Source organism: Propithecus coquereli, unplaced genomic scaffold (genome assembly GCF_000956105.1).
Source record: "Propithecus coquereli isolate 6110/MARCELLA unplaced genomic scaffold, Pcoq_1.0 Scaffold24, whole genome shotgun sequence".
In the NCBI taxonomy this organism is placed as follows: domain Eukaryota; kingdom Metazoa; phylum Chordata; class Mammalia; order Primates; family Indriidae; genus Propithecus; species Propithecus coquereli.
The window spans coordinates 2488006-2500892 of record NW_012147952.1 but is presented as its reverse complement, the minus strand read 5'-3'; the positions used below and the strand labels follow the sequence as shown (position 1 = coordinate 2500892).

The 12887-nt window shown below is 41.1% G+C and overlaps 1 protein-coding gene across 1 annotated transcript in view; it reads left to right on the top strand.

Moving 5' to 3' along the window:
- LOC105811753 overlaps nt 1–12887 on the top strand; it is a 41131-nt gene that overhangs the window by 22622 nt on the left and 5622 nt on the right. The window contains exons 4-5 of the mRNA XM_012646033.1: nt 477–610; nt 896–1231. Coding sequence (XP_012501487.1) covers nt 477–610; nt 896–1231 — 470 coding nt within the window. The remainder of the gene's footprint in view (nt 1–476; nt 611–895; nt 1232–12887) is intronic.

Sequence of the window (12887 nt, the reverse complement as noted above, 5' to 3'; positions counted from 1 at the left end):
GCCTTCTCAAGTTCCTGGGTTCCTAAAGGCCTTTTTCACCAAAAGTGGGAGCAGCTTTGCCCAAAAAGGGCAATCTGCCTCCTTGTGGCTGCACTGGTATAAGACTTCTCGGTTTTTGCCTGAACCAGCTCATAGGCCAGAAGCCGTGGGATGAAAAGTATACTAGAGAAATTCTCCAAATTCGAACTTTTATTGGCGTCTGTGTTCCTTCACTCCTAGTACCTATTTTGAGCCTTCCCTACCTACGTTAGTGATCTCACTGAAAAAGACACAAACCTAGAGGAGTTGCAGGGTCCTATGGCTCTCAGGGGGCAGAGAGCCACCTCTAAACAGAGCTGAACAAAATTATCTCCCTCCCAATATTGCTAAGTAAGGAAAATTCTTCAAATTCACGTTTAAGGCCATAAACCGACAGAGATAAAATGGAACGCACAGGAAAGAATAACAGAGCTCCAATAACGTGCATTTCTCCCCAGCCCAAGTGGCTGATGGAGGACCCACTGCACCTCGGTGTGATGCATGAGGGCTGTTCACTGGCGATGCGAAGCATTTCAGGTTCCCCCGAGGATGGGCCTGGGTTACCGGCCCCCCCGGCCTCCACACAGACTGGGTAAAACGTCCCTCCTCAGGAGACATTCCTGGGGAGTCCAGACCTCACTTGGCGGCCGACTCCCGCGGGTGTCTAGGGTTTTCCACCCTATCTCGGGGTTAAATCAAGGCACCAGAAGAGGCGGCCCCCCAGTCTGGGTCCCCGAGCCCTAGCCCGGTCCAAGTGAAGACGGCGCTCCAAGGCCACTCACCACGCAGCTCCGGCGACTCAGCCGGCGGGCGCGTCCAGGCCTGGGGTCATTGCCGCTGACTCCTCCCTCTGCGCATCTCCGCTTCCCGGGCTTAGGTGCTACAGCCCAGAACAAGCGAGAGGAAGGCTCCGGTCTGCTTCCTCCGCCGCAGCCGCGCGCTTCCGGCGGGGTGGCCGCCACTTCCGCCCGGGTCCGCCGGTGCCGCGCAAGCAGGGACCTCGGGAAGCGCCGGGTGCGCGGCCGGGTGGGCACTGCTGTCCCCGGCTTCAACGCAGCCCGCTGCTGCTGCCGCCGCCGCCTCCGCCGCCGCCGCCGAGACCCCTCTCAGAAGGCGGCCCGGGCCGGCGCCTGTGGCGCGCCGCCCTCATCGCCTTCATCCCTGCCGGCCAAGCCGGCTTTGGCGACCTGACCCCCGTGTGGTGTCGAACTCGGTTAGTCCGGTGAAGGGACGGAGAAGCCTCGGTCCCGGTGGCATCACTTAGATGCTAAGTCCTGAATTCTGCCCTCCATTGGACTATCTGCTTTGTGGGATAATTTCCTCGTTGGTTGAGTCAGTGAGTTGTGTGTTTGCAGAGAGCATCCTATCTGGTGGGTCTTCATCTAGATCTTGCACATTCTAATTAAGTTCCTCCTAAGGATATCTTGCAGATAAAGAAGCTAAGCTCCAAATAAGTGAAAAGCAGTGGAAACAGAAGATAGCAATATAAAGAGAAAAATTAAACCAGATAGCCTGACTTCCACTCTATTGTTAATTGATTGGAGGACATTTTAAACATTTAGAAAGAAAAGAAACACAGGTTTCTGTTGACACATCTCAAAACAAAATGGATGTAACACCTTTAAAATGTAAACTATTTTACTTGGATGTATTCGTATTAGTCTGAAGTCATTTAAAATAATGGCGTGAAATGTTGCCAGGTGTTGGACTAGCAGTTTCTATAAGGGCCAATAGTCAAACAAAGGCATAGTGAGGAAATATATAGTAAGGAAAAAAGAGAGAAAGAATGTATAGTATTTGCTATGCACAAAATACCACTTTAAGCTCTTTAAATATATTAACTCATCTAATCCTCACGACAGCCCTATGAAGTGTATATACTGTTATTACCCCTGTTTCACAAAGAAGGCAAATGAGGCCCACAGGAGTTAAGCAGCTGGCCCAAGGTTACACAGTAAGTGGCAAAACCTTTGCTTGAACATAAGCACTCTGGTTCTGGAGTTTATGCTTCTGATTAGCACACTATATTGCCTGTAAAGGGAGGGTAAGACTTAAATCAGTTGGATTTGATGCTACCAAATGAGAATAGACAAGGTGTTTACAGGATCATTATTCTTCCGTTTCTATGTAGAGGATGTGAAGGCATGGGCTAGAATGTTTCATAGGACAAAAATACCATAAATAAAGTTAAAAAAGAGAGAAAACATATATAGTGGACACTGTGACATATTCACTGGAATAGACAGTGAAAAAATATATCTAAGAAAAAGCCAAATTACTCTATAGAGAAGTGAGCAAATGTATAAATAAGCAATACATAGATGAGGAAATAATAAAATAAGAATGACTAAATAAAAAAGATGGTTTTTCTGGATAAGATTAGCATCTGAAAAAATAAAAATAAAAAGGATGCTTAACAGTACTGATGACTGCTGGCATGCAAAGCAAAACAATGGAGAGAGCCATTTCCCACACACTGGCCAAAACTGAAGTTCGATAATACCAGTTTTGTGGTAAAGTGGATAGTCTTGGTAGAAGTATAAATCAGTATAGCTACCTGGGGTGGGGTGTGTGTGAAAATATTAAAATTAAATAAGTATCTTCAAAGTAATATTGATTACAATTAAAAACACTGCTTTAGACATTCTAATTTCACTTTTTCATATCTACAGATAAACAAGTATTCAAAAAGAGGTATACAAGGGTGGGTGCAGTGGCTCATGTCTATAATCCCTGTACTTTGGAAGGCTGAGGTAGGAGGATCACTTGAGACCAGGAATTTGAGACTGGCCTGGGCAACATAACAAGACCCTGTCTCTACAAAAAATTAAAAAATTAGCCAGGCGTGGTGGCGCGTGCCTGTATTCCCAGTTACTTGGGAGGCTGAGGCAAGAAGATCGCTTGAGCTCAGGAGTTCGGGAGGCTGCAGTGAGCTATGAATGCCACTGCACTCCAACTTGGGCAACAGAGTAAGACCTGGTCTCAACAAAAAAAGAAAAAAAATGCAAAATATTTAACTGGAAGCATTTTTTCATAATAGTTTAAAATTAGAAAAATGGAAATTTCAACAGAGAAACTATGGTAATAATTTACTCATTCACTAAACAAATATTTATTGATTGCTTACTAGGTACTAGGCATTATTCTGAGCATTGAGGATAAATTGACTATTTGTGAACTAAAGAAAGATGATAGAGTGAGTCAGGGGCTGACTAACCCTCCCCAGACCAGACTCTGCCCCTTAGTTCTTTGCTAGGTCTTTGATGGAATGATTTCAACCTCTTCTGTAAATAGCATTAGACTCCCATATAATCACAGCAGAGACAAAAGCTTTTAAAAATCAGCCCGGCACAGTGGTGCCTGCCTGTACTTCCAGCTACTGAGAAGGCTGAGACAGGAAGATTGCTTGAGCCCAGGAGTTCAATGCTGTAGTGCGCTGTGATTGTACCCGTAAGTAGCCACTGCACTCCAGCCTGGCAACATAGACCTGTCTCTTAAAAAAAATACTGGATTTGTCAGTAGGGAGCCTTCATGTGATCAAGGTGAGGAAGGAGAGGATGTAGACTTGAGTGCCAACTCTAGAATCACTTCCATAGCCACAAGGAAAGGTAAACACTATCTGACTCTCCCAATGTTCTGGCTTGAGCCACTAGGTTCCCTTAAAAGCTCGTTCATCCCCAGATTGCCCTGGCGGGGAGTAGGAAGAAGCAGGTCTTCAGGGAAGCTCTGGAAGGACCCTAAGCAGCAGGTTCTATTTAAAATTCTTTTTGCAAGCCCTGCCCTTGACATTACTACCACTTCTCTTACCAGTGGGCTCCCACTGAGTCATGGCTCCCAGCCCTAGCAGCTCAAAGCTTGGTACCACAGGAGGCAGCTCAGCAGGCCCTGGCAGACAATCTCTATCTGGGGATCAAGTACCTGGATGAGCAGTTTACCTGTGTCTAAGGGAGAGGCAGAGGGCTCAAAGCCTGGCACTCGGACACATTAATATATGTGATCCAGCAACTCCTGGGAATTAGGAATTATTAATTAGGAATTATTATTATTAATTACCATTTTACAGGTAAGGAAACTGATGTGCAGAGAGAATAACTTTTTTGAGGTCACATGGAAGTGCTTTTTGAATCTAGGTTTCAAAGTTTACCACCCAACCTCCCCTTCCTCCTGCCTGTGCCCCTAGGATTCCCAGTAAGAAATTTTCTAAGCTTGTGAAATGGTCAGATGCACACTTCCTACCCACAGAATCAGCTGTGGTACAGAGATTCAGCATGCATTGTCACTGGGCTAACGCTTATGTGACTCTTTCTTGTAGGCAAAGCAGTAGTAAGAGAATATTTGCTGAATATATTTATTTATTCTGGATATTTAATATATGTGAAATCATGTATTTGTCTGAGGGTTGAAGAGTTTCACTTGGCCACAAATATCAAACACGACACATTGCTAACTACTTAAGAATGAATTATAATCAAGAACCAAAGAAAAAAAATTCCCAACCATGACCCAGGTACCCTCAATTACTTGCTATTGTTAGAGAATCCTCAAACCAAATTTCTAAGAAAGGCCATACCTTTTAATGTGTATTAGTCAGAACTCACCTTGGGAGATTTTAAAATAAGGATCAGCTGGTACTTTAAATTATGCTAACTCAGGTGTACCTGTAGAGAATTTGCTTAAAGCCTGTTATTTTCTGAACGTTAAGCACATGACTCAGTAGAAAGAATATATATTTATTTAAGTTTCTTTATCTGCCTATGTAGAAACAATATAAACCTTAGGACCAGGAGAGTTGGGTTCCAGTCCTAACTCCTCCATTTATTATTAATAATTAGACACCTGGTGATAATTATCTTAATGAGTTTCCTCACAATAAAATGGGGATAACAAAAGTGTGGATTATATGAGATGAGACATGTGGAAATGCCTTGTAAATTGGTAGGTACCCCTCCTCCCACCATATTATTATTATTATTGTTACATATTTGACCTTGGCTAAGAAGAAAATGCGGAATGCTAATGTGTGAAGTCACTAGTCACACCAGTTACGCTTGACAGATTATGCTTACTTACTGGTAAATTGGTTGTTAAGAACTTGTCGTCCTGCTACTTCTTTTTTTTTTTTTTTTTTTGAGACAGTCTTACCCTGTTGCCCTGGGCTAGAGTGCCGTGGCGTCAGCCTTGCTCACAGCAACCTCAAACTCCTGGGCTCAAGCGATCCTCCTGCCTCAGCCTCCCGAGTAGCTGGGACTACAGGCATGCGCCACCATGCCTGGCTAATTTTTTCTATATATTTTTAGTTGTCCAGCCAATTTCTTTTTATTTTTTTAAGTAGAGACGGGGTCTCGCTCTTGCTCAGGCTGGTCTCAAACTCCTGACCTCGAGCGATCCTCCCACCTCAGCCTCCCAGAGTGCTGGGATTATAGGCATGAGCCACTGCGCCCGGCCTCCTTCTTTTCTTTTCTTTTTTTTTGAGACAAGGTCTCGCTTTGTACCCTGAGCTAGAGGACAATGGCACCATGATAGCTCACTGCAACCTCAAACTCAAATTCCTGGTTTCAAGCTATCTTCCTGCCTCGACCTCCCAAAGCGCTCGGATTACAGGCCTGAGCCACTGCGCCCAGCCCAGCTGTTTGTCCTGCTGCTTCTTGATGATCAAATTATCTTAATTAACTCTGGAGTTATTTGGAGTTAAAAAAAAATATTGAAAGAATTCAAGCTCTTCAAAGACTGCCAGTATAACTGGATTACACGTAATGGCCACTTTTTTTAATGGGAAAATGGTATTTTCTATAAGTTTGTAAATACTATACTCAACAATTGTTCAATGAAGTTATTTTTCTAGAAACTAATTGTTTAATGTTGTAGTCCTGAGGCCTAGAACAGTGTCTGCCATACAGCAGGCCCTCAATAATTATTTGTTGAATAAATCAATGAAAGTCTTTTTAATGGCTAGGAATTTATTCTAATATTGGGGGAAAAAAGAACCTATAAAGGAATGAAGCACATTCCAGGTTACTAGGCATAAGCAAGTAAATATACATACCTCACCTTTGGACAATAATCAACACTGATCTTGCAAAAACATTCCTAGGGAAGACTTTCATGATTGCCAAAGGTACTACAGTATTCCTAACTCCATTCAAGCTTCTGGCATGAAAATCATGGCTCTGTGTTACCTGTTTTCATTACACAAATTACGAGAAAACACTTTTTTCCCCACAATGGGTCTGTACATACTTCAGTGGGGTTTAAGGAATCCAAGCTGTCACTCTCTGCAAGTAATGGTCCCACTGAAGGTTGCTTCTCTGAAGCATTTTCTTGTTTTCTTTTTTTTTTTGAGACAGAGTCTCACTCTGTTGCCTGGGCTAGAGTGCTGTGGCGTCAGCCTAGCTCACAGCAACCTCAGACTCCTGGGCTCAAGCGATCCTCCTGCCTCAGCCTCCTGGGTAGCTGGGACTACAGGCATGCACTACCGTGCCTGGCTAATTTTTTCTATTTTCAGTTGTTTGGCTAATTTCTTTCTATTTATAGTAGAGATGGGGGTCTCGCTCTTGCTCAGGCTGGTCTCGAACTCCTGAGCTCAAGCAATCCTCCCAAACCTCAGCCTCCCAGAGTGCTAGGATTACAGGCGTGAGCCACCTCGCCCGGCCTGAAGCATTTTCTTGAGGAGACTGTAAATAAAAAAGGCTTATTGGGTTTCTTTTTGCTTAACATGTCATTTTCTGTTCAGTGGGTGCAATGTTTTTTTATTTTCCTAAGGAAAATATCTACTTAAGCCTTTACAAAGTATGGTCTCTATCTGGAACTACTTTTTACTTAACGAATAATTGAATATCCGCTAGGGCATTTTAATTTAAATTTAAAATTTTGTTTTTTTGAATAGGTAATATCTTCATTGGGTTCAAAATTCAAAAAGTGCTTTTAGTGAAAAAGATACCCTCCAAACACTGTCCTTCAGCCATACAGTTTCATTCCTAAATTTGTTTCTGATTTCTTGTATTTATCTTTAGTACCCAGATAAATACACATATATACACAATTTTTTCTTCTTTTTTCTATATAAACGGCATCATACAATACACTCTTTAGCACCTTGCCTGCTTTTATTTTTTTTACTTAATAATATATCGTGCAGATGGTTTCATTTTAGAGAGTAAACACTTTCTCCTAATTTCTTATAGCTACATAGTATTCCATTGTATGGATGTAACATTCAACCCATCTGTATTGGTGGACTTTTAGATTATTTCCAATCTTTCGTTGTAAGAAAAAATACTGCAGTACTGCAATGTGCGTACATTATTTTCCACATTTATCTGTGGGATAAATTGCTAAAAATGCGTTAATGGATTAATGGATGAATAGAGCCAAGTTTCTTTGCTTAGATATTGACCAATTTACACTTTTACCATGTATGTATTAACATACCTGTTTCCTCATAGCCTCACCAACAGTGGATATCGAATATTTTTTGTCAGTCTGATAGACGAAAAATGGTTTCTTTTCTTTTCTTTTTTTAGAGACGGGGTCTTATTTTTGCTCAGGCGGGTCTCCTCCAACTCCTGACCTTGAGCGATCCCCTGACAGAGTGCTAGGATTACATGTGTGAGCCACCTCGCCCAGCCTGAAAAATAGTTACTTAATGCAGTTTTAACTTGCATTTATTTTATTACAAGTGGCACTGAATATCTTCTCATGTTTATAAAGGTAATTTATACTGCACTTTCTATGAACTGTTTATTTAGGCTGTTGTCCATTGGGTTGTTATTGATTTGTAGTACCTCTCGATGTATTATAAAAATTAGTGCTTTGCTTGTAATATGAGTTGCAAGTATTTCTTTCCAGTTTGTCATTTGTTTTTTACTTTCCTTTGGTGGTATTTGCCATGTAGACATTTTTGATATTTATGAGGTTGAATTCATTTTTTTTAATTAATGGCCTAGGGATTTTGTTTCATTCTTAGGAAGGCCTTCCTCATTCCATAACTATAATACATTAATAGTATGGATTTAATAGTATTGATACTTTAATTTAGGTTGTTAGTTATGGTTCAGATTGATTTTATTTTTTTAAGAGTTGGGGTCTTGCTCTGTTGCCCAGGCTGGAAAGCCGTGGTGTAGTCATAGCTCACTGTAACGAGGAACTCCTGGGCTCAAGCAATCCTCCCCACTCAGACTTCCCAAGGGATTACAGGTATGAGCCACTGGGCAGGGCCCCAGTTGATTTTTAAATGGCTTACCTGTTTATCCCAATATCATTGATTGAGTAGGTGGTCTTTTCTATACTAATCTGAATTGTCTCCTTTATCAAATATTAACTTTCTGTGTATTTTTATGTGTATTTTTGGTTCTCTATTCCATTGACAAATCTTTCTATTCATGCATCAGTAAACACACTCTTATTTATTGAAGTTTTATAATATTAGCACCTGGATAGGACCAATCCTTTTTCATGCTTGTTTTGTGATATAACTTGTGGTTTAGGAATCATTTTTACATTTTTTTTTTTTTGAGACAGGCTCCCTCTGTTTTTCAGTCTACAGTGGCATGGTCATAGCTCACTGCAACCACCAACTCTGGGGCTCAAGTGATCATTCCACCTCAACCTCCCAAGTAGCTGGGACTACAGGCACACACCACCATACCCTGCTAATTAAATTTTTTTGTAGACATGGGGTCTGGCTATATTACCCAGGCTGGTATTGAACTCCTGGGCTCAGAGGATCATCCCACCTTGGCCTCCCAAAGTGCTGGGATTACAGGTGTGAGCCATCACGCCCTGCCCATTTTTACATTTTTAAATGGTTTAGGCCGGGTGTGGTGGCTCACGCCTGTAATCCTAGCCCTCTGGGAGGCCGAGGCGAGGCGGGTGGATCGTTTGAGCTCAGGAGTTTGAGACCAGCCTGAGCAAGAGCGAGGCCCGGTCTCTACTAAAAATAGAAAGAAATTAGCTGGACAACTAAATATATATATATATATATATATATATATATATATATATATATAAATTAGCCTGGCATGGTGGCGTATGCCTGTAGTCCCATAGTCCCAGCTACTTGGGAGGGTGAGGCAGAAGAATTGCTTGAGCCCGGGAGTTTGAGGTTGCTGTGAGCTAGGCTGACGCCACGGCACTCTAGCCCGGGCAACAGAGCGAGACTCTGTCTTAAAAAAAAAAAAAAAAGGTTTAAAAAATGAAAAGAAGGATAATATTTCATTACATATAAAATTACATAAAATTCAATTTGTGTTTATAAATAAAGTTTTCTTGGGACACAGCTGTACCCATAATTTATGTATTATCTCTGGCTACTTTTGCACTATAGACACTGAATTGATTAGTTTTGACAGAGACTGCATGCCACAAAGCAAAAAATATTTACTGTCTGGCTCTTTATAGAAAAATTTGCCTGACTATTGCTCTGAATCACCAGGAAGAGCTAAGTTCCTTTGAATACATTATGATATCTTTTTTTCTTTTTAATCATGCTAATCTTCTCTGTATCGTTCCAATTTTAGTATATGTGCTGCTGAAGCGAGCACCATTATCATATCTATTAAAAAATTTCCAACAAAATGATTACTTAAGGATATAATTTAATTTAAAATTTTTTGTCATTGAATTGTGTACTTCCTTGAGCACAAAATACCTGACTCTATGGCTTCAGTGTAGTTGCAATTGATTAAAATGTGAGTTTTCTCATGCCCACAACAGGATGAAAGGACATTGAAACATTTCTCATTGATTGCATTTATAGAGTATTTTCCAGTATGCATTCAGTGATACTTAATAAATTGAGATGGGACAGAAACTTCCCATGGATTATAAGTAAAAGATTTTTTTCTGGTACATGTTTAGGTTAGTGGATCAATGATTGGCTTTCCATATTTATGATCTATACTATTTTTCTCCATTATAGGTTCTCTAATTCAACAATAAGTCCAATGTTCTTGAGAAGAATTTTTTAAAAATTCATTACATTTATTGGACTTACACCCAGTGTATTTTCTTAGGTTTGATAGAATTATCACTGCAGACTTTCTCATATTAGTTGCATTAATAGGGTTTCTCTCCAGCAAGATGTACAGTAAGAGAATTACATCTAAAGGGGCTTGACATTTAATGTATAAATAGGATTTTTCTATAGTAAATAGTTTTCTGGTACTGCATATACATTTCGATTATAAATCCTTTGATGCTTAACATATTATTTGGAAAGTGCTTATAAATTAAAATAATCAAGATATATTTGTGCTTTTTGCTCTGAAGATGTGATAAAATATTAGTTATGTGTAATTCATTCTCCTTCCTTCAAAAGTGGAATATTGCTGAGCCCAATCAATGAAAGTGAGAAGTATGTAAAAGGGAAGAGAATCATGTAGCACGCATTTAACTGCAAGTAACAGGAAACACTGGTGAAGCTGGATGTCAAGAAAGTACTGTATTATTGCCAACAGCAGGAAGTCCAGGCATATTATGTCTATTATGTCCGGGGCTGAGATTCAGCTTCTTTGTGTTCCTCCTACAGTTTGAAGTCAGCCTTTTTTTTCACAATACCAAAATCAAGTCAAAGTTGGTGCTTCACCTCCCCGGCCACCTGGGGGCTGGATGTCTTGCCAGCTTCCCTTTTTCAGTTTAATTGCATTCTGTACTCTAATTTTTTTCTGAGGTTGCATTCTATCTTGTTTTTCCCCCTGGGCAGAAATAAATTTTCTGTTTACTGCACTTCTTTCCTTTGAGAAAAGGCAATCCTCTCCAGGAGGAGAAAGAAACCCTGTGCGTGCCGAGGGTGAGAAGAAGGTAAAAGAAGCGGGAGAGGAGGGGAGAGGGGAAAGGAAAGGGAGCGACAGAGGGGAGAGATTGAGATGGGGTGGAGGACAGAGAAAGAAGGAAAGTGGGAGCAGTGATAAGGAGGATGCTCCAGGCTCTAACTCTCCGGCACTATGCAAAATACTTTTCTAGGAGATGCTCCTGTGATCTCATTATATACGTCACCCGGGGCTCCCTCCTCAGGTCTCGGTCCCACCACCCAATCCACGATATACTGAGAAGAAAATCTTGCGATGGACTCAAGCAAATAGGTCGCGCCAAGGTGGCTGCGCCGCCAGTCTCGCTGCCTTGCCTCTCCGACCCCCAGGTGGTGCCGAGTCTCGGTCCCCACCGATCTCCCCGCGCGGACCCGTTCAACGAACACACGTCCTCTCGCCGCCTCCACTCTTGGGGAGCAGCCTGCAACACCAAGGGAGTGTGTGGGTGTGGGAGGTTTTCCAGGCCCAGCAGCTGGTCCAGCTGCCCGTCTTCTCCCCGCTACTACATACACTCCTTGGGGCGCGGAGCTTCCCTCCCAGCTGAGTATCACCCTAGTGCGCTTGCTGGGGGTGCAGACATTGGACTGGGACGGTACTCGGTCTCCAAACTGATTTTTAAAAACTTTTATTTTTCGAGCCACTTGCCCAAAGTCTTTTTTGGTCTTTTTTCTCCCCTGAAAATAGTGTGATTTAATTGCCCCAAATCTTGAAATCGGAAACTCCTGATGGCTCTATTCGTACATTTCCTACCATTACACCTACTGGCGCTCTAGTCTAACACATACCTTATTTTAATTTTTCTAAAATACAGGCCTCAAGTCCAAAATTATCAAACCATTAAGATGTCTTTTATTTAGGTTTCCTGGAATGGCCACTGTTAACGATATTTGCTGTTTTAGTTTATAAAGGAAAGAATAAAAGGAATATTCATTTGCTTGACATTCTCCAAATTTTGAGTAACAAACATATTATGAGTGCTCTTTTGGTTACCAAACTTAGAATAGCATAAAAAAAGACAAGTCAAAATTAAAGCTGAATTTTCGTAGGTTAATTATAATAAAGGATTGTATACTTCTAAAGTTTAAAAATCCTCCTGTTTATTATATAGACTGACACAATAACTGTTAACGCATTGATTTTAAAAAAGAAAAATTCTTTGTCAATTTTCAATTACTGACATTCATAATATACTTTATGAGATAAATTAAAATCCTGAGTATTTGTTAGTGTCCTGATTCACTCTCAGGACAACTCTCCTTTGTTTACTTCAGGAGGGAGAGTTCATGATTATTTGACCTGTATTAGGGAACTATCCATGCTCTGTACAAATATTTTGGAAACTCCTTTGTTGAAGATTATTTAATGTAGCTTGTTTTTTTGTTTTTGTTTTTTGCAACAGGATCTTGCTATGTTGCCTAGGCTGGAGTGCAGTGACCTCATCATAGCTCACTGTAGCCTCCAATTCCTGGGCTCAAGTGATCCTCTTGCCTCAGCCTCCCAAGTACCTGGGACTACAGGTGCACTCCAGCATACCTGGCTAATTTTTCTATTTTTTGTAGAGACAGGGTCTTGTTCTTGCTCAAGCTTGTTTTGAACTCCTAACCTCAAGCAATCCTCCTGCCTCAGCCTCCCAAAGTGCTAGGATTACAGGCATGAGCAACTGCACCCAGCCTAATGTTGCTTGATAATGGTTCATATTTAAAAATATAGCCTTTTGCCCTTCCCTTTGCTCTCCCTTTGCTGCGACAGTGGGTCCGGTCATCATCTGTGGCGTATGTATCATGCTCTGTAAACCTGTATCTTGCTCTTGCTCTGTAATCCTATCTTCCTCTCCTCAATAAACCTCATTTTCATGCTTGCCTAAAAAATATACATATAAACATGATAATTTTTCAAATATTCTATGCTATCACGGTTCTAGATTCATCATTATTATATGACTTTCTCCCAGAAGTTAAATCTGCTCAAATGGCTGAATTGTTGTTCTTCCTCATTTAAGGTTGCCAAGTTAACAAGAGATTAAGAAACCAAATATTTATTTATTTATTTATTTATTTATTTGAG